Below are 25,000 nucleotides of genomic sequence, written 5' to 3'. Positions count from 1 at the left end.
TTGTTCCGCACACGCAGTCTCATTACCTCCTGAAGAATGTACACAAATATAACATGTACAGTAGCTGAGTTTTGCAATCATATTTCAGTTTAAAATGGTGCATGTGTATTTAAATCTTGCCTCCCTCATGGATGTTCGATGGTTTAGAAATGTATTTGCCACACGTATTCTATGTTATGAGATTGTTACCTGTTTTTAAACAAAAGATTTCAAGTTTGAAACTTGCATGAAGTAATGCTAAACATCAACCTGTAGATATTAAAATATGCTACACTAACCACTGAAGCAATTTCAAATTTGAGCATTCAACCTGTAAACTTTCTAATTTGACCTTTACATTTTAGTGTTCTCAGTTTTCAGGATTAGAAAATAATTGCCAAGCCTATATTTTGCATTTAAAGATTGAATTTAATTCAACCTTGTCTTTTTTTTAATTTTAAATTTTGCTTGCTGCCAAATAATCCTCCCTAAAAATGATTGTTGGTAGGAATATTTATGTTCTGATTTCTTGGAAGAAGTGTGCACTGTTTGGTTATTTGTACACTCTTTAGTGCTGTTACAATGTTCTAAAAACATTTGCCATCCAGAGATAGATTAGAGCAAAAAAAAATTCATGACTATTTCAGAATAATTGCAAATTGAAGACAACCAGAAAACAAATAAAGCTTTAATATGTGAAAGAAAAATACCAGATCTGCTGACAGTCTGCAGAGAGAATTTTCTGCCTTTTGAACAGACGGATCATCTTGCCTCTAGACTTTAAATTTTAATTCAAGAATACAGGAAGAATTGGGACTACGTTTTCATGGTTTTGTTGCAGTGTGTAGCTGCTCCTTTTGATATTAATGTCGTGCATGTGTCAGTTTCACAGTGTATCAGTGTAATCATTGCAAAATAATTTGTTACACGCTTGAGCAGTTTACAGGCTCATAAAATTATGGTGAAGTGATTCACACAGTCATTAAAATTCAGAATATATTGAACGCATCTTGCATCTTTACAGAACAATCCCATGTAAGCGCTAAATACTCCATAAATTCTGTGATGTGAAGGAGGATAATTTATATCTTTGACAATGACACCATCTATCATCATAATTTAATGCTTCCTAGCTCCTCAGTTGAAGATTTGCTGCTTTTTTATATGTAGCTTATTTAATCAATTGTACACCAAAATCATTGAATCCTTGCACTTTACTATAGGCCTAGTTTAAACTTTATCTTCAAGACTCCACAAATGCTTAAGTAGATTCCTTTCTAGTTGTTCACTCAATCAGTCCCACGTATATCTCACTCAGGTGCCTTTCAGTATTCATGGTGCTGCAATATATGCTAGTTAGAAGCCCGTACATTAGATAATTCTCGGTCTCTTGCAAATTATTGAGCATCTTGTGGCATTGCAGTCAATATTTATCAACCTATAAGATGTAGGTTTTAGGTAAAACGGAATTGATCTAAAAGCTTGGGAGATTTCTTGTGCAGAGAATAATTAAAGAAGGAATTAGATCACATGTAATTGTACACTTTTAAAAATATTGGAAAGAAGGGAATGTGACTGAAATGTTGAGAATTGTTTATGTAAAAGTAGCATTGTCTCATAATTGTAGGCATAAAATGCATTTACTGTCTCCAGCAAAATATTATTAGGCTGTCAACTGCATTGCAAACTTTGAGCTCAAGTCTTTAAGAAATTATTAAAGGGCTCAAGAACTTACAAATTTTAGATATGTTATGAAATGCATATTTTTGTTTGCAAACCTTAATTTCAAATGCAGAAATTTTAAGTTATTGAGAAAAATGACAGTAAAAGTACTTGGATAACGAGAACTGCAGACCTGGAGGAACACAGCAGGCCAGACAGCATCAGAAGAACAGGAAAGCTGACGTTTCGGGTCGGAACCCTTCTTCTAAAATGAAATGTCAGCTTTCCTGTTCCTCTGATGCTGCCTGGCCTGCTGTGTTCCTCCAGCTCCACACTTTGTCATCTACTTTTCATGGTCTCATTTAGTTTCTGCTTCTTTTAAGCAGTGAAGGATTTTAGTTCATAGTTTCTGAATTATTGCTTTTGTGTTTGAACAAACAAAATTGAAATAAATCTGTGGTTAGACTTTTCAATATAAAATGGATAGAAGTACAACCAACAAACCAGATGCTAATGCTTTATTATAATTATATAAGTGGTTAGATGAAGAACATCAAGACCAGTGTGCTGCATTCCCCACGACTTGGCAAATTGTCAGTGATGTAAGCATAATTGACCACTCAGATACTTGACCGGTGACCAATGTCACAAAAGAGCAGCTTTTACGATTAAGTGAGTGGCTGTCAGTAGAAGAAAAAAGGTGTTTTTGAAAGTAATTGGCGATTAGAGAATCTTTTCAAGCTTTTTTTTTTGTTTTATTCATTAGATTGTTAAAATTTCTTTAAAGACTTTGAAGGACTTTCAAACTTTCAAATAAATTGTTTACCGAAGGTAGAATTCCTTAGTGTAAGTTCTATATACCTGCTGTTTAAGTATCCATATTTATATTTTTCTTTCCCCTTCTACAGAAGAAGAGGTTTTTAAAGTGAAGAAATCAAATTACAGTAAAAAGATTGTAAATAAACTCAAGAAAGAGTACAAGGAGGATCTTGAAAAGTCCTTGGCGAAAAGTGACCTGAACTCTCAGGTTTCAAGTAAGTATGAGCATTGCAGAGGTGAACAGTTCATTTTTTTCTTAATTCCTGCAGTAATTGGGTTGTCTTGGCACCAGCCAATTCACTTCATATTCCATAAATACTCCTTTCATATCTGCTGTAGACCTTGAATTGTGGAATTTTACTTCCAGGGATCTGAGTTGCCAGTAAAACAAAAAGTTCTGAGCTAAGTATGTTAGTGTATTTTCAAGCCATAGTTTCTAATAATTGTTTCTTACCCTGCACCCCAGTCTTCTACCCTTCATTAATTTCAAATCCAAAGAAATGCTGCCTATATCCTAACTCAACTCACACAAATTTCCATTTGCCTATCACTGCTGAGCTCACCCATGTTCCAGGAACTTCTCAAGTTTAAAATTCTCATCCCTGTGCTCAAATTGCTTTGTGACTTCGTCTGCCTATCTTTGCATCTACTTCAGTTTTCTAATCTAAAGTAAGAGAAGAACTGATAACTGCTAACACTATTAACTCGATGTTATTGAACATAGTTGTTAAATATTCAGTATATTTTCAAAGATTTTGGTCAACAGACAATCTGAAGGCAGTATGTAGGCTGAACTAGACCAGTGATCTTTGATGATACATAAGTGTATGTGAAGGAATGCAACATTTTGCAGATGAATTTAATGTTGATATTTGTTTTTCCACCATTTCGGGAGGGATAATGTAGTTTGTAAATTAATATAAATATGCTGCTTATACTGAATGCTGGTAATTTACCTGTTTAATGTAATGTAAGTGTGTTTGTTATTAGTATGCCTTTAAAATGTATATTTATCATTCCCAAAATTGAGGAAATCATAATTTAGCACATGATATAGTCAAAGAGATCAAAATATAGTCAAAGAGATCAAAATATAGTAGCAAACATTCTATTCAGTAATTGCATTTGCAAGTCAGGGGAATAAGGTTCACTCTAGAATTGTTCACTAGTGCAGAATGCATCTTCACTTAATAACCTCTATGAGACTTAAATTAATTTTAGAAGCAATAATAACAAGAAATTGCTACAATATCACCTCTTTTACTGTGAAGAATAATCTACCTTCTGGTAGTTTTTGTATATATTTGTTGTGAAAATTGAATGCATACAGATACATAGAATAAATGTAAAGGATTGTCTCTGATAAAAGATGACATACATGAGTTAACAGCTTCATTTGTATGTTGTTTGTAGGCAATGCCCACTGGATTAGCTATGTTTATCGTGACAGTGTTGTAGGACTGAACAAAATTATTTTCTAATTGTATTTAAAAACCTTTTTAAAATTGCTGATTACAAAAACTGAGTCAAACTCAAACGAACTAACTCATCCTGACCAGGAGTTGCAGCGAAAACAATCATTCAGCTTGTTAAAATAAATATAAAGTTGATACTTGTGACTTGTAACATCCTAGAAATTTGGTATAGCATTTTTTTTTCATTTCACCTTGTGTATTATAAGCAGGAGAGATCCTGTTTGCCATGTCATAATATGCTAAATGTTACAGTTTGACTTCTGTTAATTTCCTGTTTGTCAAAATATAGATTTCATGTTGAATTGACAAGTATCCAATGCTCTTCAGTTTTTCTTTTCAATTATGAACCTTTCTGCAGTAGCATTTTCTTTCTCAGCAGATGTCACAGTAGATAAACCTGCTTTGGTGAAGGAACCTGTACAAGATGATGGCCAAAGTGAGAAAGGAGAGGAGGAAATGGAGGTAGACAGTGATGAGCAGGATGAAGAAGGCAAAGCCAAAGCTGTGGGAGCATTTACCAACACTCTGTCTACGCTAAATGCACTTCGACCAGGTGTGAAATGTGTAAAAGCTGAAAAGCTTAAATGATTTTATTTTCACCTCTAAATAACCATTTTGCAAGTTAACATAATACTGTACTGGAATTTACCATAAAATATCCTAGCAGCAGTCAAAAATAAATTCCCAAAGGAACTGAGCAACAATAATTTACTGCAATTTACTACAAATCACTTTTCATTGCAATGTAATAGAGCAGTTTTATTTCAAGTGTTTGAATATGATCTAGCTGTAGAAAATCTGATCAGTTTTTCTTCATTCACCAAATCAAATAGCAATTTATGTGCTGGAATGTTGAAATTACCATTATGTACCCATTTACTTCTGTGACTTTTTACCATATATTAAATGCTTTAAAATTATTGGGAGCTAGTTAGTTGTCTGGACTATGCGTTGCATAACTTTCAGGGATATGAATAAAAATGTATATGATAACTTAAAGGGAACAATGCAGTTTCAAATATGTATTAATGCAGCTAACACTTTCAGGAGAAATTCCGGATGCTGCTTTTATCCATGCTGCTCGCAAAAGAAGGCAGATGGCTCGTGAGCTTGGGGATTGTCCAGCTGTAGAAATTGAGACAAGTACAAACCGACTTGTACGTGAAGATGAGAATGACGCTAGTGATGATGATGATGAGAAACGCAGGATTGTGTTTTCGGTGAAGGAGAAAACGCAAAGGCAAAAGATTGCAGAAGAAATAGGTCAGTGCTTGTTCAGGACAATTATAGTACGTAGAGCATCATTTAATGTTATAGATCTTGCCCTCTATGATTAACAAACTGCCACCGATCTGTAACACACACTTGCTCATAACTTTGATCTTTTGCGCTGGAATTTGTACTAATTGGAAATCGATTTCTGTGTGTGCCAATCCATGGAACCAGGAACCTGTGTTGAAAGGGGAAATGACTGTGTCTCCTGAACCAATCATATTGAAGAATCCTTGCTGAGACATGCTGAGTCATGGAATGAGCAAACCCTAACTTTTTCTGGCAAGTTCACTGACAGTTATAGAATCATAGAGCCGTACAGCGTGGAAACAGATCCTTTAGTCCAACTCATCCATGCCAACCTGATTTCCTAAACAAAACTAGTCCTGTTTGCCTGGGTTTGGCCCATATGCCACTAAACTTTTCCTATTCATGTACCTATCCAAATGTCTTTTAAATGTTATGATTGTACCTACATCTACCACTTCCTCTGGCAGTTTATTCCGCAGATGAACCATACTCAATGTAGAAAAGTTGTCCCTCAGGTCTCTCTCAAATCTTTCTCCTCTCAGCTTAAAATTTATGCCCTTTTGTTTTTAACTCGAGGAAAAAGACCTTTGCTATTCACCTTATTATGCACCTCATGATTTTATAAACCTCTATCAGGTCACCTCTCAAACTTCTATGCTCCAGTGGAAAAAGTCCTTACCACTCAAATCCTCCAATCCCGGTAGCATCCTTGTAAATCTTTTCTGTACCCTTTCCAATATAATAATAGTCTTCCTACAACAGGGTGACCAAAACTGTACAGTGTACTCCAGAAGTGGGCTCACCAACGTCCTTTACAACCGCAACATGACTTGCCAATTCCAGTATTCAGTGATCTGAGCAATGACGGCAAGTGTGCTAAACACCACCTTAACTACCCTGTCTACCTGTGGCGCAACTTTGTAGGAATTATACACCTGAACCCCTAGGTCTCTGTTCAACAACACTCCCCAGGGCCCTACCGTTAATTGTGTAGGTTTTGTGATTAGAACATCAACCTGACCGGGAAAAGCCTCAAGAAAGAGTTTCATGATTGTAGTAATGTCAAGTTAACCCAATCTGACAGTGTGTGCTCTACTGATTGCCTTCTTCATTTATTTCTTTGTGAACAGGGATTGAAGGAAGTGATGATGAAGCACTGGATACAACAGAGCAGGATGAAGAATTAAAGATGTGGGAACAGGAGCAGATCAGAAAAGGAATTAGTGTCCCTCAGGTAACAATTTTCTTCATTTAATCTGTTAATTTATGTTGGCTAGTAGGCTGTCACTAACTTAGACATAAAATTTTGGTTTACTTTTCCATTTTTTAAAAAATTCAGTGAAATCTTTATAGAATTAAGTGTTCTGAACATCAACATCAAATTATTTCACAGACAATTCTAATAACCTTGCATTTAAATGTTCATTCATTGTTTCATTTTGACGCTGGCTAATTCAAGTAGCAAGCATATTTGCTACTAAGAAAACAATCACTGAGCAGGGCGCAATTAGTGTAATTTTGTTTTAACCTGAAATTTTGGTTGTTTCCCAAACTATGATATGTTTTAAAACCTTTCTAACAAATTAGTATTTTATTCAAAACAAATGCAGAATACTTGGAAAGGGAATTATTCAGCTTTTTAAAATGTGCATATGTGTGAGGTACACTAAAGAGATGGAAGTTACAATAGCTAATTTCCTTTTGCTGCTTTGTTGCTGTCTGAAAACCTTGGCATAAAGGTATTGATATTTGGACCTGTATTGTATTGTATGTATTCAGTTGTATTGTGTGAGAGAGAGAGAGATATGTAAGTTATGTTGCGAAGCTATTGATTTTTATTGTATCTTCAGGAGAAACAAAAGTAGAATTTAGTATATTTAGTCATACTGTTTCTTTTCAATACAGGTGCAAAGCAACCATCCAACTGATTCGGCTAATGTTTACTACCAGAACAGCTACCAGGCTATGCCATATGGTTCTTCCTACAACCTTCCTTACACATTTAGCACCTATGGAACAACAGAATCTAAACCAATCAAGACAGATAATGCTATTGCTTTCAAACCTTCCATTAATGAGATGCCTCCTGTTACTATTGATTTGGTAAAGAAACGCCTTAAAGACAGGTAGGGCAGACCAGCTCTCTCAAACAGGCTTCTGAGACCTGTGCTGTAGCTTTCTATCCTTCAGGCATAAAATAGCCTGCTGAAGAAGTGACAGAATTATGTCGTGGGACATTCACTAAGCAGCACATATTCTACATAAGAAGACATCAGCCAGTACTCGATGTTGTCTTGGAACACGACATCGGTTATGACTGTGTGACTGCAGTCTTTTGTGTTTTAAGAATGCAATATCATATTTGCACTTCTGAAACTGTTCCCAATAACTTAAAGAATTGGATCTTAGAGAGTCTTGTGCAAGTGTGACATAAGGCAAGATTTAAGAAAATATATTAAATGTTTCTGCTGTAAAGTGAAAGTTTATTTGATCAACTGTTGAATCAATTGCAACATTTAGTACAGTGAGAACAAGTTTATTTCAAAGACACTGTTACTTTGCTCAGTTAACTTGAATTATAAAGTCCATTCACATCTATCCATGAAGTCTAAGGAAGGGAAAATCTAAGTGTTTTACAATAGAGGTAATTTGTACGTAAATATTTTGGTTCTTTGGAGCTGCAAGTCTTACAATATATTTCTGGGTGTGAGAATGGAGGATATTTGTATTGGCAGTAATGAAGAATGTCTTAAGCTGGAATCGGTGACAGTTTGGCTACACACAATCATTGTTAAATGTTTTGGCTTGCTATTTTGACCTATTTGAGGTTTTCCAACCTTAACTTTATTTCAAAGCTCTCAATTTTGTGTTAAATGAGCAAAGGAAAGTATATTCTTGAGAAAGAGTAAAGGATCATCTAGTTTCTGAGATAATCTTAGGACCAATCTGGTCATTTATTAGGTAATTACTTTCTCCATTGATGTTAGTTAAACATATGAATACTGGAGTAGTTGTTTTCCTCTTCAGTCTATCAGGCTGTATTCCATTCAATGATCATTTCAGTTTTTACTGTAATTTGCTCAAAACTACTACTCCTGGCATATTTGTCCCCCCTTGCGGTCAGTTGATCTAGGAATAATTTGAGTCTATTTGTACCACTGAATCAAAAAGTGTAGTACAATGTAGAAAACCAAGAGAGAAGCAAATTGTGCTTGTAAAACGATTAAACTTATAATTAGTTTTTGTTCAAAACAAAAATCAAAAGGCTAAGTATGATTGAATGCAAGATCAGTTATTCTGCTATTTCTCATTGCTGTAGAGTGGTTTCTGTCTCTCGTTCTCAGACTTGACACCACAATAGTGTGGGATCAGATTTTAATGTCTCTGATGCATTGGATTTTGTGAGCTCTTTATAAATTAAACCAGAAGTTTATTTCCATTTATTTCAGGGTAGAAAGTATTTGGCTTTCATAGGCAAACATTCAAAATTTACCAACCGAACTCTCCTTCTTTAAGCATGTATGCTGCGCCAGAGACATCTTGCAACGAGGTTGCTAACTTGCACACCGAGCTGATTTGTTTTCGTTCAGACATTTTGTCACCATGCTAGACAACATCATTAGTGAAGCCTCCGATGAAGCAATGTTGTTCTACTCAGCTTGGAATTTATACTTTCTGGTTCTGTGTGGGTTTGTGTATGGGGTCCAATTCTATATGTTTGCTGATTGCATTATGGGTCGAGAACCATGCCTCTTGGAATTCCTGTGCATGTCTATGTTTGGCTTGGGCTACTATGGTTATGTTGTCCCAGATAAACTGATGGCCTTCATTGTCAAGGGCCATCAGTTTAACTGGGACAACGTAACCATAGTAGCCCAAGCCAAACGTAGACATGCACGGGAATTTCTAGAGGCATGATTCTCAACCCATAATGCAATTGGCAAACATGTAGAATTGGACCCCATATACAAAATCAAAGAGAACAAAACCGGAAAGTATAAATTCCAAGCGGAGTAGAACAACATCACTTCATCGGAGGCCTCACCGTTGACATTACCTAACATGGTGTTGAAATGTCTGAACAGAAACAAACCAGCTCGGCGAGCAAGTCAGCAACCTCACCCACGACCCAAACTACAAATCTTTGCAAAAACCTTAAGCGTCTTGCAATATTGCTCTTGTTTGCTGGCTACAAATTGACTCTTTCAGGTAATAGTCTCAAATCAGTGGCACAGTAATACTGTAGCTTTAGAGTTCAGTTTATTAATTGTACATCGTTTTGTTGTACTGCAGAAAGTTCTTTGCTCCTGTGGAGTTTTTTGAAGGTGGGGCATATATTTGACCCTAATGAGACCAAGTTCAACAGTATACAGATGCTTAGGATGGTTTCTTAGCGGGACTATTAGATTATTCACATTGCTGTAACACAATGTCTGTCCTATGACTTGGTTAAAGAATAGATTTAATGCTTCAATTTTGACTGGTAACTGTAATATTCCTATTTAGCCTTTTAGATCAATGGTCAAAATAATTTTCATGGATTGCTGTTGTTGTTAGGTTGGATTCAATGAAAGAAGTGCACAAAACAAATCAGCAACGGCTTGATAAACTTAATGAAGATCTGGAAAACTCATCTAAAACGATAGAAAGACTTGAAGGCATCACAGATGATAGCGGACGGTATAGATTTTTTCAAGAAATGCGAGGGTATGTCCGAGACTTGCTTGAGTGTTTCAATGAAAAGGTAAGTTGAAGTAATTGTTTATGGATTTCCTGCTTGTAAGTAAACCAAAAATTTCATTCCATGTATTAAGGGTCCTCACCACAAATGCCACTACACCAATGAAGTAAATTGACCATAATCCATGCATGCAACCTCTTGTACCGGGTACTTTACATTCCAGCTATGCCTACCAGATTCCTTTCAAACATTGTGAATACTGCACCTTAAAATATGAACATGTTAGAGAAAGTTAAGTGGGCAACCGATGGCTGTAGTTAAATAATTTAAAGCAAGAGGAGAAATTAATGGAATAATAAGAATAATTCTCTATATTAGAAAATAAAGTTGTAATCTCCACTTACATCATCACCATGTTTTGTGGAAGTGCACAGCTGCCATCGGTTCATAACTAATTCTGGAAGAGCAGCCTGAATGTTTTGCATTTGCTAAAGCCTAATTAGCTATCCAGGTAACAACTAAATTTAGCTGTTTATGTTTATTTGGGCTTTTTAATATTATTCTCTATTTCTTAAGAGAACAGTTACTGAAGGGTATTTCAGTAGACTTCCACACAAGATATTCCATATATTTGGTGAGGTGAAGTGACACAGTTCAATGTATCGGGAAGGAAGTTTGTTTAATATAGCTACAACCTGGTGTGTTATATTTGAATTGGTTGTTCCAAGTTAATGATTTGTTCAAAACAGCAAAGAGACACATTTCCCAAAAGAAAATGACTACCCTCTGGTTTGATAAACTTGGACTTGTGTCTGCAGTCCATTGGGTATTCTTACTGTGGTGAATGCTTCCCAAGTAGCACAATCACTTTCAAAAACAAAAGTTATTTTGCCATTAGGTGCCACTCATGATTCCCAGTAAATTTAGTGCAGACAGAAGAGAGTTGAAAATAAAAATAGAAAATAGCCACCCTCGCGAAATAAAAGAACACTGACAAATTGGGAAACAGGTTCATTATGTTAGACAGCAAACTCATTCTTGAGCAACAAAGTAAGTATACTCAGTTATGCGTTCAGCTTTACAGAGATCTTCAGCCAATTCCTTCGGAAAATATGATTTTAAAGAGGGAAACGCGATAAATACTTAATATGCTAACATCTTTTTTTTAACCAGGAACTTTCCAGCATCAATAATTTTTATAGAGCTGCAGGCCATCTTGTATTTTAATAACCATTATCTAACTGTTGCAGTAGATGTCACAAAATTGTTTGATTCTGAACATCCTGTGCTTTTGAGATGAGTTTGCAGTCCTCCATCACACATTGAAGGGAATCTGGATAAGTTAAAGTGAAATTAACACTGCTCTTAAAGTGTCAGTTTTACTGTGAGTTTGAGAATATTTTGGGTTATAAGTGGGACTAGTTTAGTTTGACAACTTGGTGTGGATAGTTGGACGAAGAGTCTGTTTCATGCTGTATGACTATAAATCATCTGCACAGCTTTTATATAGTGACTTTTCTCATTTCCAGGATTCTGTTTATTCGTGAATACATTGACAATTTGCCTGAAGCCAAAACTTGTGTGAATTTTATGTGGCTGTAGCTTATTTTTGTATTAAATTATTTTTCGAATTTTCATCACTTAAAAGCTCATGAGGTATCAAATTTCCTTCTGGCATTGAAAAGTTCCCATCTGTCAGATAAACTAATACAGAATACTTTTTGTAGTATGTAGTGGTGAGAACTCTCAATACATTTGTTGAAAGAAATGAATTGTGAAATGTGATGCAAATGGAATGGCAATAAAGCAGCCAAAATGTAATGTACCACTCCTCTTCCGGCTCACCCAGAAAAGTTTCATTTGTACCTGGCTCTGCTGAGCTTCAAAAACTTGAATGCAAAGTGGCAGCTTAAGCTTTGTTAGAACTTTACCCTCCTCTTTGCAACTTCCTTGGTTTGAGTTTTGTTTGCAACTTTCTGGATGATTATCCCTTGAAATAAAGGAACTTCCGTCTTTGGTGGCATGACAGGTTCCAAATCTGAAACCTGGTAACTAGTTCCAGTATAAAATCATTTTGAATTTAAGTACAGTACATTAACCCTTCATTAAATGGAATTAATGACAGCCATTTAGTCTAATGAAGCTTGTTGTTTGAACCAACCCTCCTTCCTGCCCTGTTTCTCATCATATTTCTGCTCTTTGTCTCCAGGAATATCTTATCTTTTTTATCCTAGGCTGTTCCTCTCTTTATTTTTTCCCCCCAAAATTGATACTCGATTCAGTCAAGTGTTCAACTTTTCTTGACACATTCTCACTCTCCATTCCAACCTTAAACCTCAGGTCATCTTTCTGTGAAAAAACACAATCCCAATTTTCTTCAATAATTGACTAAGAAACTAAAAATACATTGTAGTCCCCTTTAATTTATGTGTAAACATTGTGAAGCAAAACTGCCTAATTGTGTTAGGTAGAAGCCAACAATTGGAGAATAAGCTTCTAACTCAATGTGCTGATTACTTCGGGTGCTTTAAGGTCATTAGAACAGGCGTAGTATTCATGATACAGTATTAAGAATTAAGCCCAAAGCACATTAAGGAAACTTTAGTCTGGTTAAGTACTTCCCTAGGTGAATTCCACATACAGAGTCTTGAACGCACATCTAGGTTGATGCTTTAATGCGGTAGTCTTCGATCTTGTTACACAACGATTTGCACTGTGGTGGTTAACGCTGCGTTAAGTATTGCCTGTTGTCGCTCAAGAGCTGCATTCTGGCATGGCAGCCTGATGCAGTTGCGAAGAGAGAGATGGTAGGCTGTGAAGATGCACAGTTCGTGGCCTGTTTTGTCTTGGTTATTTTTCCATCCAGCTGAACTTTTAGTTTTTGCTTGCATTTCCTAATGGCCTTATGTTTGTTTGCCTGATGCACTGCATTCCATTGACTTGTTGAGCAAAAATTCTAAGCTCCAAGCACCCACTGAAGCAAATAGTCATAGTGGGTTTGCAATTTAGTATTTGGGGACTGCCCAACATGAGGTGAGGAGAAGCTGATCAGTGGGACTTAGTGGTTTCTCCAAACATGAAAGACAGCCTGTAGCACCATTCTCTACTCCAGTCGAGTTTGAGTGACACTCAACAGCTATCTCCGTATTATATACCTCTGTACCTTGAGTGTCTCTCCAGCTGCATAGTTCATGTTAAGAAAAATTTATGGATAACTTAAATGTTAGCGCCTCTCTCTCAATGGATTATTATAATTTAAAAATGTTGTCCTAAGTTTGTAAAATCTTAAGATGATGAAGTTGTTGACTTGCTTGCTGAGCTGGCGTGAACTTGTTCAGACGTTTCGTCACTAGCTGACATCATCAGTGGAGACTCCGATGAAGTGGTGTTGTTGTATATGGGCCCAATTCTATGTGTTTGTTGATTGCATCATGGGTGGAGAACCATATCTCTAAGAATTCCCGTGCATGTCTATGTTTGGCTTGGGCTATTATGGTTAGCTTGTCCCAGTTGAACTGATGGCTTTATTGAGTGTACTGACATTACGGAGAGTTCATCGTGCCGTTTTGCTGCTAGTTGATGTTCATGTATTCTAGTTTCCTTCCTGTCTGTCCGATGTAAGGTTTGTGGCAAATGTTGCATGGTATTTTGTAAACCACGTTGCTTCTGCATGTTGTGGGAATGAGGTCTTTAATCCTTATGAGTGTTTGTCGTAGAGTGGCTGTGGACTTGTGAGCCACCATGATTCCTAGTGGTCTCAGGAGTCTTGTTGTCAGTTCCGATATGTTCTTGATGTATGGCAGTGTGGCCAGTGTGTTAGGGCGTACTGTGTCCTTCTGTTGTCTGTTTAGTAGGCATCTGCGGATGAAGTTGCGGGGATACCCGATTATAGCAAGAATTTTGTATAGGTGCTCTTCCTCTTTCCTGTGTAGTCCCGGGGTGTTGCGGTGTGTCCTGGCCCGTTTAAATAGTGTCCTAATGCAGCTTTGTTTGTGGACGTTGGGGTGGTTGCTGTGGAAGTTAAGGATTTTATCAGCAAGGGTTGCTTTTCTGTATACTGAGGTTTGGATCTCCCTGTTGGTCATGCGCTCAACCTTAATGTCCAGAACTGGGAGTTGATTGTTGTTTTCTTCTTCCCTTGTGAATTTAATCCCTGCGATAATACGGTTGATAAGGTGGTGGTTCGCTTCTAATTTGTTGTGTTTAATAATGACAAATGTGTCGTCTACGTACTGGATCCACAGTTTAGGTTAAATGCAGGGGAGGGTGGTGTATTCTAGATCAAAACTGGAAAGGATAGTACTTACCATAACGGACCAAACAGTATAAATTCCAAGCGGAGTAGAATGACGCTACTTCATAGAAGGCTCCACTGATGATGTCACCTAGCATGGTGACGAAATGTCTGGACGAGAACAAGCCAGCTTGGCGTGCAAGTCAACAATCTCACCCACAACCTGAGCTACAGATCTTTGACAAAACTTTGACAACCGTAAGGTGATATTTTGAAGCTCTGCAATGTAGTCCTGCTATCTTTCCTTAGTTTTTTTCCTCCCCTGAAACTAAGGAATACCGATACATATTTGGAGAACCCAGGATATTAAGAAAATAACACATTCAGTTGATTGCACACATTCATTCTGTGGTCTGATTTATTTTATCACCGGATAAGAATGTGCTATTAATCCTGAAATATGAGTTAATAAAAATGCAGCACTTTCTTTGGAAGAAAAATAACAAGCTAATAATTGGAGGCTTAAGTGTCCACAATGTAGAATAGAAACTAATGATCAAACTGTGATAACTAAACTAGATTTCTATGTTTTAGAAAATGACTTCCCCTAATCTTCATTTATAGCAGGAAGAAACAAAACAGGGTAAACTTAAACAGACGAGTGACATGAATGGCAATTTGTTTTGGTAAGGATGCAAAATAATTAATAGGTTTCGGAATGGCTGCCCTTCACTTAGTTAAAACAAGAAGAACTGCAATGTCCTTGTGATTCTGATTTTTGCTGTAAAACTTTGGACTTCCCTCCATTGTGGCCATTTTTATGTATTGCTAGAGTAATAAACGTTACATAAAAGAATAATAATAGCATCAACTGACTAAGCATTTACTGAAGATAGCACTTCTTAAAGTGGTGTGTATGTTCATATCATAAATTAAAGCTGTGGATTGAAATATAAAAATCACCCTGATGTAAGTGGTGATGTGGAGATGCCGGTGTTCAACTAATGTCAGAAGTCGCACGATACCTGAAATCACAAGCTTTTGGAGTGCTGATCCTTCATCAGGTGAACTTCACCTGACGAAGGAGCAGTGCTTTGAAAGTTTGTGATTTCTAATGAATCTGTTTGGCTATAGCCTGGTGTCATTTGACTTCTGACTCTGACAGAAGTGAGTATGCTTCAAAGCAAGTCATTGCCTAAGGGTGTTAGGTAAGTTTTGTTTTCATGGTCTATTCAGGTTACAAGTAGTGGCAATCACAAAAATTAGAGCTAATTAATACTGTTGGGAGATTCTATAACTAGAAATGTATTGAAAAACATAATTTGATAGATAACATTTCTCCCTATTTATTCAACAGCATTGGCAAATATAATTTACTATTGACCCATCAAGAAGTTTGAAGGAGGGTGAGAAAGAAGAAATTAAAGTTGATTTTAGGGATTTTTGCTAGTTCATTCTTTCTGAAGTTCAGTACAGTTTATTATTTGGGCGTCACCGTTTTATTCCTGTTCCTGCCCCATGCTGTCTTGTGTGAAGCAAAAATTAAATTCTTCCCCTGTTCGTGTTTAAAAAGCTTTAAAGGATAATTGCAGTATGCACCCACTGACCAGAAAGAATCTATGCTACCCACAATAACATAGCCTAGAAAAACGTATTCTCATTTTTCATAAGAGTAAAAAATGGTGACATCACTTTCCATCTTTTGCCTTCAACAAAATTTGGTTTGGCTGAGGAACAGATGAAGTTTTAGTTTAATCGAAGTATATTGAATTTTGGGGGAGCCCTCAGGGCCTCAGCTTCAATACCTCCTTGACTCCAAAGGTACTTGAAGCTGAATCCATGAGGGCTGTCCCGAAATTGACTCCAGAGGTACATTTTGTTAGTTTACCTGCGCCTTTTCTTTGATAAAAATACTTCTTATGAAGAAAAGGAATTTTAAACTTTTTTTTTGTAAAATACAATGCAGCATTTTTTGGATGTTATTCTTCCTCCCTTTGAGGTCATTACTTGTTATACTGTCACATTCTGTAAATCTCTATCGTGCTGCTGTGTAATTTATTTCATTGTCAATATTTTGCTTTGTCTAAAACTAAACTGATGGCAGTATTGAATGGTGTTAGCTTTAAAAGCTGTCCTGTGGGGAGAAAAATTACTTTTTCTTTCCAGAATTTCTCGAGCAATGCGGTATTATTTTTCTGTAATCTGAAGATTGTTTACATTTAGTTTGTCTTTGCTGAGACACAGGGAGCTATACTTCAAAGCGCTGTCCACACTGGAGCACTCGGATCAGTGTATTTCATGTCCTTTGTTATTTTTAAGATCATATACTGTAGGATGAATTGCATGCATCACTCAAAACATGTTGCATAATTGACTGAATTTGGACAAGTGTGCAATGTTGTAATGAAGTTTCACGAAATGATGCTTCATTTGAAGTGCATGAGCATCTTTCCTGTATGCTGTATTTGGAAATGAAATATTTAGGCCCTAACATTAAAATTCATGTCTAAATCAAATATTTTAAAAGACTGCATTTTTCAATAATATCAAATAAATGTAATGTTGAATTATCGAAAGCTTCTTGGTTGAGTGAAGTTACACATTTTGTTACAAAGTACAGGCAGTAATTACAGAAGGGGACATCAAGCAATGAATTGAACAATTGAAAGCTTAACCACATTCAGTTGTTTTATGCTCTACCAAGCAGGCTATCTGTTGTTAATAATCTGTATTAATTTGTTCATTTTGACCAAAGCAGCTGGTAGTGCATTCAGTATAATTAGGAAATTCGGGAAGATATCTGTTTTAAATGACAATGTAAATAGGAGCTGTAAGGTTTAAGAAACCTTTAAAAGTTGTAGGACATTTATGTATTTGAATGGAATATATTTTGTTGTGATAAGTGAGTGGGATAAATTCATGGCAGCTTTCAGATTTTTAGTTACTAATCTTTATACCTTGTGAGATTTTACTCCGTTTAAAACACGTAAGTTTATAAAGAAGATTAAATGGTGCAAAACATCTGAAATACTGGAAATGCTGAGGAAGCCTATCAGCATTTGAACAGTGGAGAAAGTGGATTAGTATTTTAGATAAGCGCTTTATTGATCAGAACAATTGTAAACATAAACTTAGTGCTGCAGTAACCATTTGGTAGGCCATAGTTTAAGACCAGGTTTGTGCAAATTTCCCCATACAGACAGTATTCGTAGGAAAAAACTCTATTTTTGATTCAAAATGGTGAAAAGTGCAGAATCCTTCTGAATAAACTGAGTTACTATGAAATAATTGTCTATTAACATGTTTTCTGTGTTTGTACTGCTCAGAGGACCTGCGTCGGAAGCACTTGTTTCTTTGAAAAAGGACTAATCAACACTGCATCTATAAAATACAGAACTATGAAAGCTTATTTGTTTCTTTTGTCATCACTGTTGTGGCTGTGGAATTTGCAAGTCTATTTCCAAATAACCAGAAACAAGCATTGATTTTTAAAATAAGTTGTACTTAATGTTGAAGTTCCGCGTAACCCACTTAGGCTAAATTATTCCATAGTCTGTTTCATAAACTCTCTAATTTTCCAAATGATCAGTGTTAACCTAAAACATTAGAGTTCTGTGCAACAGCCTAACTTGGAAGACTTCCTAAATTGCTTTCCATTAAGGAAATTTCTGTTGCAGCATTTAATTTTCAGTTTTTACTTTGCAAATTATTTTATACGTTACAACAATGCAGAAAATACACTTGGTTTAAACTATAGAATCAGGGATATGACTGTTATTGTGTATAGGTTTGAGTTTCGTGATTGACAGAACATCAAGAAGAGAAGGCTGGCTTTATTTTGTACAGTTTTTTGTTTTGACTTGCATTCATTTTCTACATTTATCCACTAGCTTTTTTGTATGTGTGAAAGTTATTGGTGAAAAAAATTGAATAATCATTTTTGCCCATTTACTGTGGTTTCCAGTTACACAATAAGTATATCACTCTGCCATTAAGTTTCCAGACACATTCGGCAAAATGTGGAACTCTCAATTTTTTTTCATAATGACAGCAGATTCTCATCACTTTGGCCGCTTTAATTGAAGATTTGCAAAGACTAGCTTGAGTTTAAAATTGTTCCCTTGGTATAACTAGCACACACCAGGGCCTAGGTATTACGTAGTATGTTATATTTTTCAGGTACCCTTGGTTAATGACCTTGAATCTGCCATGCACCAGCTGCTGAAACAGCGGGCTGCCCGGTTTGTCCAGAGACGGCAAGATGATATTAAAGATGAATCATCGGAATATTCAAGCCATTCAAGTCAGTCCATCTTGAAGGTTTTTATTTTTCATTGAACAGCCTCGTTCGTTGTAACACGTTAGATTAATAAAAAATGCTTATTAATCCAGCAGACAAGATTAGTTTAAGATTACAGAGGGATAGTTTGATATGGTTTTTTTTTTAAGAAAAACTATTTAGCATAGATAGAATAGGTGCAGCAAAATACCTTATTTTTCAGGATGTAACGCATTCAAATTATATGGGGAAATGTTGATTGGATACTTGTACTATAACATGATAGGTAACTTTGACCCTTGCTTTTGGATTAAAAGCATAAATTTAAAAGCAGTTTATTTAGCTAAGAGAGGAATAAATTAAATTAAAGTTTGTTGCTTAATTTTTTTTGCAATGAGGGTTCACTTCATCCATCAATTCCCTGTTTTATCAGGTTATGATTTGAATATAAAGAAATTAAAGGAGTGTAATGGCTTTCTAAGGCTTGCATGAACAGCTAATTTACTGGCGGATTTCCTTCGGCACTGACGCATCACAATACAGAAAATCCTTCTCCTTGCTTATTTAATACATTTTTTGTTTACACTTCAGTGTGAATGTTTAAATCTGTTGATTGGCAGTTCAGCTGAGAGGAATAGTTGTTCTATGTTCCAAGTTTTTCAAGTGTTGTGAAGCTTATCTTTCACAAAGCTGTCTTATAAGAGCTCCTTGCTTATTTCATAGCTCTTTCTAATTTGAACTCAAAAGATACATACATTAAGTGGTAATGTTGCACCATTGCCTGTGAGATTGTGCGTTTCCGTGAATTAAATTGTTTTAATTTAACCACAAATGCACATTTTAAAAATATGAAGCTTTACTCTTTCTTCCTCCTTCTTACCTGTAACCAATTAAGCTTCAATGGTAATTGTATTAGTTCTTACTCAACCTGACTCCATTTACAAACACCTAATGGTATGGGTTTCAATTGGCTTAAATTTTATGTTCACTGAAAATTGAGCTTAATGCTACTTGAAACGGTTTTAAGAAAGCTGTTAGTAATTTTGTCCACTTTATGTTTGCAGGCAAAACCGTTGTGACACCAAGTCTGGATTCATTTGGTCGCGATCGTGCTCTGTATCAAGAAAATGCCAAACAGCGAAGGATTGCAGAGAGAGAGGCTCGTAGGTATGATTGCACATTTAAAGTTAACCATTCTACAATTTTGAAACTGAGCATGTTTGATATCCACTGTGGGAGGAGCATAAAATTCCGCCAACTAAACATTTGTAAGACCAGTGCATGAGTGTTGGACCTTCAGCTAGTGACAGTCCATGTTAATGACTTAGATGAAGACACTGACTGTAGGTACATTTTGCTGCTGATGTCAGGATGAGTAGGAAAGCAAGTGGAGTAGAATAGGAGTAAAATGGGGAGGCAGGGTTCAAATCCTGCCACAGCAGATGGTGGAATTTGAATTCAATAAATATCTGGAATTAAGAGTCTAATGATAACCATGAATCCATTGCTGGTTGTTTTGGAAAACCCATATTGTTCACTAATGTCCTTTAGGGAAGGAAACTGCCATCCATGCCTGGTCTGGCTTACATGTGGCTCCAGACCTACAGCAATGTGCTTGATTCACGACCACCCTCTGGGGCAATTACGGATGGGCAATAAATGCTGGTCTAGCCAGCGATGCCCTCATCCCCTGAATGAATTTTAAAAAATAAAAACACTCTCCAGAGTGAGCAAGAAGTTGACAGATAGAAACGATGTGCAAAAATGTAAGGTTGCCCACTTTGATGGGAAGAATAACAGAATATTATTTAAATGAGAGAATTCTGCAGTACAGTGGGTCTTAAGTGTCATGATTTTCAAAAAATCAACAGGTTGTACTTGTAACTAAGAAGACAACTGGAAGTGCTGACCTTAATCGCAAGGGAAATGATGTATAAAAATGGGAAAGTCTGCTACAGCTATGCGGGGAATTGATGCATTGGTCGACTAACGTGGACAATTTTGATCACCTTCCTTAAGAAGGAATATTATTGCATTGGAACTAGTTCAGAAAAGGACACTACACTTATTTCTGAAATGAAGAAGGTCTCTTAAGAGGAAGTGTTGAGCAGTTTGGGCACATACTCAACAAATTTTAGAAGAATAAGGGGCAGTCTCATTGAAACGTAAGATTCTGAGGCTAAATGCTGAGGATGTTTTCCTCCAGGAGGAATCTAGAACTTAAGGGAACGGCTTTAAAATAAGTGATTTCCCAATTAACATGGAGATGAGTAGGAATTCCTTCTGTTTAGTATTTGGAATTCTCCTTTCCATTGAGCAGTGGAGGCAGAGTCATTGATTATATTCAAGGTGGAGTTAGGCACATGTTTGACAAAGGAGTTCAAGGTTATGGAGTGCAAGTGGGAAAGTGGAGTTAAGGCCACAGTCAGATCAGCCATGATTTTAGAACATAGAACAGTACAGCACAGTACAGGCCCTTCAGCCCACGATGTTGTGCCGAACTTTTACCCTAAACCTAAGGGCTATCTAACCTCAACCCCTACCTTATACTATCATCCATATGCCTATCTAATAGCTACTTAAATGCCCCTAATGAGGCCAACTCCACTTCCCTCTCCGGCAATGCATTCCACACCCCTACCACTCTCTCTGAGTAAAGAGCCTACCTCTGACTTCTCCCCTATATCCACCCCCACTCACTTTAAAACTATGCCCCCTCGTAATAGCTACCTCCATCCAAGGAAAAGTCTCTGGCTGTCCACTCTATTTATACCTCTGATCATTTTGTACATTTTATTGAATGATGCAGCAGGCTCAAGAGACCAAATACTCCTGCTCCTGTTTCCCATGTCCTTATAAAAGCATAATCTTCGGTCCCTGGCACAAGCTCCTTTCCCTAGCTGCTGACTTCATCCTGCCGACAATCTAAGGTTGAACGCTGGTGTCATATTTGACTATGAGACCTTCTGGCCATACTTTTGTGCCATTATTAAGATCAACTCTTCCCACTTCCTTTACATCACCTGACTCTGCTGATGCCTCTGTTCATCCATGCTTTTGTTACCTCTAGACTTAACCATTTTCAAGGAAAAAACAGAGTTAACGTTTTGGGTCCGGTGACCCTTCCTCAGAATGGGACCCGAAACGTTAACTCTGTTTTTTCCTTCACAGATGCTACCAGACCTGCTTAACTTTTCCAGCAACTTTGTTTTTGTTCCTGATTTACAGCATCCGCAGTTCTTTCAGTTTTTAACCATTTTCAACATGCTCTGAATTGACTTCTCACATTTTACCCTCCTTAACAATGAGGTAATGCAAAACTCTGCTGCCAAATCCCTAACTCTCATCAAGTTCTGTTTGATCATCAGCCTTGTGCTGACCCCACCTATGTTGCTTCTTGGCTGACACTTCCAACTTAATTCGGAATGTGGTAGTGGAGTCGGATCCTTTAGAGACTTTTAAGCGACTCTTGGATAGGCACATGGAGTTAATAAAATGTAGGGTATGCAGGGTAGATTGATCTTAGTAGGATAATAGGTCGGCATAACATTGTGGGCCGAAGGGCCTGTACTGTGCTGTACTGTTCTATGTTCTATGTTTCCACTATGTTAAAGGTACTGTATAAATGCAAGTTATTACAGTCCTCAGGTGGTACTGAGGCAGCTACATTTATTTCTACATCCTGCCAGGTATTTTGTACTGTGTCTACACTATACTTATACACCATTTCAGTTGGAACTTCAATTAAATTGGAACATTCACAATCCTATTTAGTGTTTGCGAGCAGAAACTACAAAAAGGCATTTTGTAAGTGTATAAAAAGAGTAGCTAATGACTAAGACTCAAAATCTTACATTGTCATTGAGAATACAAAGAAAAATTGAAAATTCGAAAATTAAATGAGTAAAGTTTATATATTTTTGAGACATTCTATAGTTCTGTAGTCTTAGAAGAAAAAATGAATGTTGATAAGCAAATGGTCCTGATGGAAATGTGACGCATTAGTTCTGGATTCTTATTAATTAGAGCACGTCGAAGACTGGCCAGAGAACAAGCAGGAAAGATGGCAGAACATCATGAAGGTCTATCAAGTGATGATGAAGAAACTTCCACAGATATCAACAGTTTTAATATGGAAAACGGTACGCCTATTGCAAAATGTTCTGAAATTGCACTCCATTACAAAATCAAGGAAGGAAATGCTTTGAAAACTGTAAACTTTAGAATATTGTTGATAAAGCATATTATATAGAAAAAGTCACCCTATCACATTAGGAACTGTAATCCATTGCAAGGGTTGAATTTATTTGCATTAATTTAGTGTTTGTACATTTTCATATTTTTGTGGAACAGTTTGTCCCAGGGCTGCTTCATTTTGTGTGTGTGTGTGTGTGTGTATATATGTGTGTAAGTGTTAAGATATACGATGTAGCATCCATTTTTTTCAATGAATACTTCAAAATGCTAACATCTTTTGTAGATCGAATTGTTAATGAATCAAGAAAAGTGTTTGAAGACGTCTTAGATGATTTCTGTACACTTGACTGCATTAAGACACGATTTGAAGTCTGGCGAAAAATGTATTATGTTCATTATAAAGATGCATATATTGGTCTCTGCCTTCCAAAACTGCTTAATCCACTTATTCGGTTGCAACTCATCCAATGGAATCCTTTTGAGGTGAGACCTGAAAGTTGCTTGGGTAAAAAAAATTGTGGCTCTGAAGTGTTCTGAATTTATCAAAACCTTGTATAGTGGAGAATTGTTTTTGCTTTGGGAATGTAATCTTTCCCAGTTTCCCACCAGGAGAGATAAAAACCTGCTTGGTGAATCATCTGGGGTGTTCTTCAGCATTTTGACATGGATTGTTAGAGATTAGCACTGGTAGAACAGATAGCCTGCACAGATTTAAGGAATAGTGTGCAGCTGACAAGGAATGGAGTGAAAAGGACATGAACAAAATTATCTGTATAATTTATCCGTAAAGAGGCCTATATGTTTGTTTGTATAAATAAATGTACTGTTGATTGAAGAAGACAGTAAAATGAAGAGTAGTCGCTTCTAGTATTGATAATGGAGTTGAATCTAAAGCCGCAACAAGTTGACGATTTTTCTTTCATATTTGTGTAGCTACAGATCATGTGTCACCTGCTCTGAAATGGTGACTGATTCTATCTCAGCAAAGTCATACCGATTGTGTTGTTGACATGGTTTGGGACGGGAGTGAAGATCCAAAATAAGAGGGGGTTTTCTCTGTGAGCTCAGGCTTCAACTGAATATTTTCTGCAAGTGATTTCAAACACTTTACCTGCCTCGAGTAGTGTATCCTGTCTTATGATTAATATATTTTGTGTGTCAGGTGAATGTAGTTTTACCCATCTCTATAGACTAATCTGAATGCATCCTTTTAATGCCCTAGCACATGACATTTCAACCTGATTTGATGGGTCTGAATTCTTTTTTGAAACCACCTAATGGAAGTCTGGTTTGCATATCAATTTTCATTGAAAAAGTCTCATAACCATCCTGAAAATTCATGTAACATTTTCTGCTTTATTATTCATTTGTTATGTGGGTATCCCTCGTTAGGCCAGCATTTGTTTTCCAACCCTAATTGCCTTTGAGAAGGTTGCAGTAAGGTAAGCTATCTTCTTGAACTGCTGCCTTTACTGTAGGCAGGAATTAGGTAAAATCTGTTTACTTCAAACCGCAAAGTGTACATTTTTCAGATAAGTCAATGGCAATTGATAATTGTTTCAAAGCTTTATTTGTGTTGTATCAAGTAGATAAACACGCATTGCATAATCACTGTTTTTCTAATAGCCAAATTGTCGTGACTTTGAAAGTATGCTGTGGTTCGAATCTTTGCTGTTTTATGGATGTGAAGAGGGACAGGATCCACAGATGGATGATGTTGACACATACCTGTTGCCTGCGATTGTAGAAAAAGTGGTTTTACCAAAACTGACAGGTAATTAAAGCTTTAATAATAAGAATTGCCTTAACAAATGGTTTATCCGAATAACGCGTCCTCTAAATTGCCCAACATTTCGTCGGTTCAGCATTGTTATCTATCTTTTTCCAATTGGGTATTAATGTAGCTGCTATGATAAATTGCAAGTATCTTTACAAATTTAATTTCACATTGTTGTTATGCAACACGTTCCAATAAAACACAAGACAAAAAACGCAATCTCTTGTGGAAGGCAGTGATACAATTGTCTTCTTTAAAATCAAGAAATAGTGAGATAAAGTATAGAAAAGTTGATCTTCATTTTAACTGGTTGCTTTTAAAGAGGTAATGATTGCATGACCTCTCCCATGTGCAGGATTTGGCGTTATTACAAACTGCCATACAATGTTGCATTGCAGAAGTACAGAATGATTTGGATGAAAATATGGAAGGCATGGTTAGTAAGTTTGTGGATGACACTAAAATTGGTGGCATAGTAGACAATGAAGAAGGCAAAGATTACAAAGGGATCTTGATGAAATGGGTCAATGGTATGAAAAATGGCAGATAGAGTTCAATCTGAATAAATGCGAGGTTTTGCGTTTTGGTACAGCAA

The 25,000-nt window shown here is 36.5% G+C and overlaps 2 protein-coding genes and 1 long non-coding RNA gene across 8 annotated transcripts in view; 2 read left to right on the top strand and 1 right to left on the bottom strand.

Moving 5' to 3' along the window:
- Positions 1-25,000, bottom strand: part of LOC109915940 — an 86,847-nt gene that overhangs the window by 26,849 nt on the left and 34,998 nt on the right. The gene's annotated exons all lie outside the window — the stretch shown is intronic.
- The window catches only part of synj1 (synaptojanin 1), a 120,195-nt gene that overhangs the window by 68,991 nt on the left and 26,204 nt on the right, over positions 1-25,000 (top strand). The window lies entirely within an intron of this gene.
- Positions 2,554-24,831, top strand: paxbp1 (PAX3 and PAX7 binding protein 1). 2 transcript variants are annotated; one of them, XM_048603169.1, is made up of 12 exons: positions 2,554-2,675; positions 4,315-4,488; positions 4,983-5,198; positions 6,368-6,471; positions 7,143-7,363; positions 9,795-9,981; positions 18,332-18,455; positions 19,496-19,598; positions 22,458-22,573; positions 22,912-23,111; positions 24,255-24,402; positions 24,761-24,831. In XM_048603169.1, the coding sequence occupies exons 2-12, from the start codon at positions 4,392-4,394 to the stop codon at positions 24,814-24,816; spliced, it is 1,572 nt and encodes a 523-aa protein (XP_048459126.1). In that variant the 5' UTR covers positions 2,554-2,675; positions 4,315-4,391; the 3' UTR covers positions 24,817-24,831. The 2 variants fall into 2 exon arrangements, with proteins under 2 accessions (XP_048459126.1, XP_048459127.1); XM_048603170.1 differs by having other exon boundaries at positions 4,312-4,488.

This window comes from Rhincodon typus, chromosome 11 (genome assembly GCF_021869965.1).
Source record: "Rhincodon typus isolate 14 chromosome 11, sRhiTyp1.1, whole genome shotgun sequence".
Taxonomy (NCBI): Eukaryota; Metazoa; Chordata; class Chondrichthyes; order Orectolobiformes; family Rhincodontidae; genus Rhincodon; species Rhincodon typus.
This window is presented reverse-complemented; position numbering and strand designations above follow the sequence as displayed.

What these genes read in the sequence shown, in the direction of transcription:
- paxbp1 (XM_048603169.1), top strand. Translation starts at nt 4,392, where the DNA reads ATGGAGGTAGACAGTGATGAGCAGGATGAAGAAGGCAAAGCCAAAGCT. An exon ending in AAGGAATTAGTGTCCCTCAG is followed by an intron (nt 6,472 to 7,142) that starts GTAACAATTTTC and finishes TTTTCAATACAG; the next exon opens with GTGCAAAGCAACCATCCAAC. An exon ending in GGAATATTCAAGCCATTCAA is followed by an intron (nt 18,456 to 19,495) that starts GTCAGTCCATCT and finishes TTATGTTTGCAG; the next exon opens with GCAAAACCGTTGTGACACCA.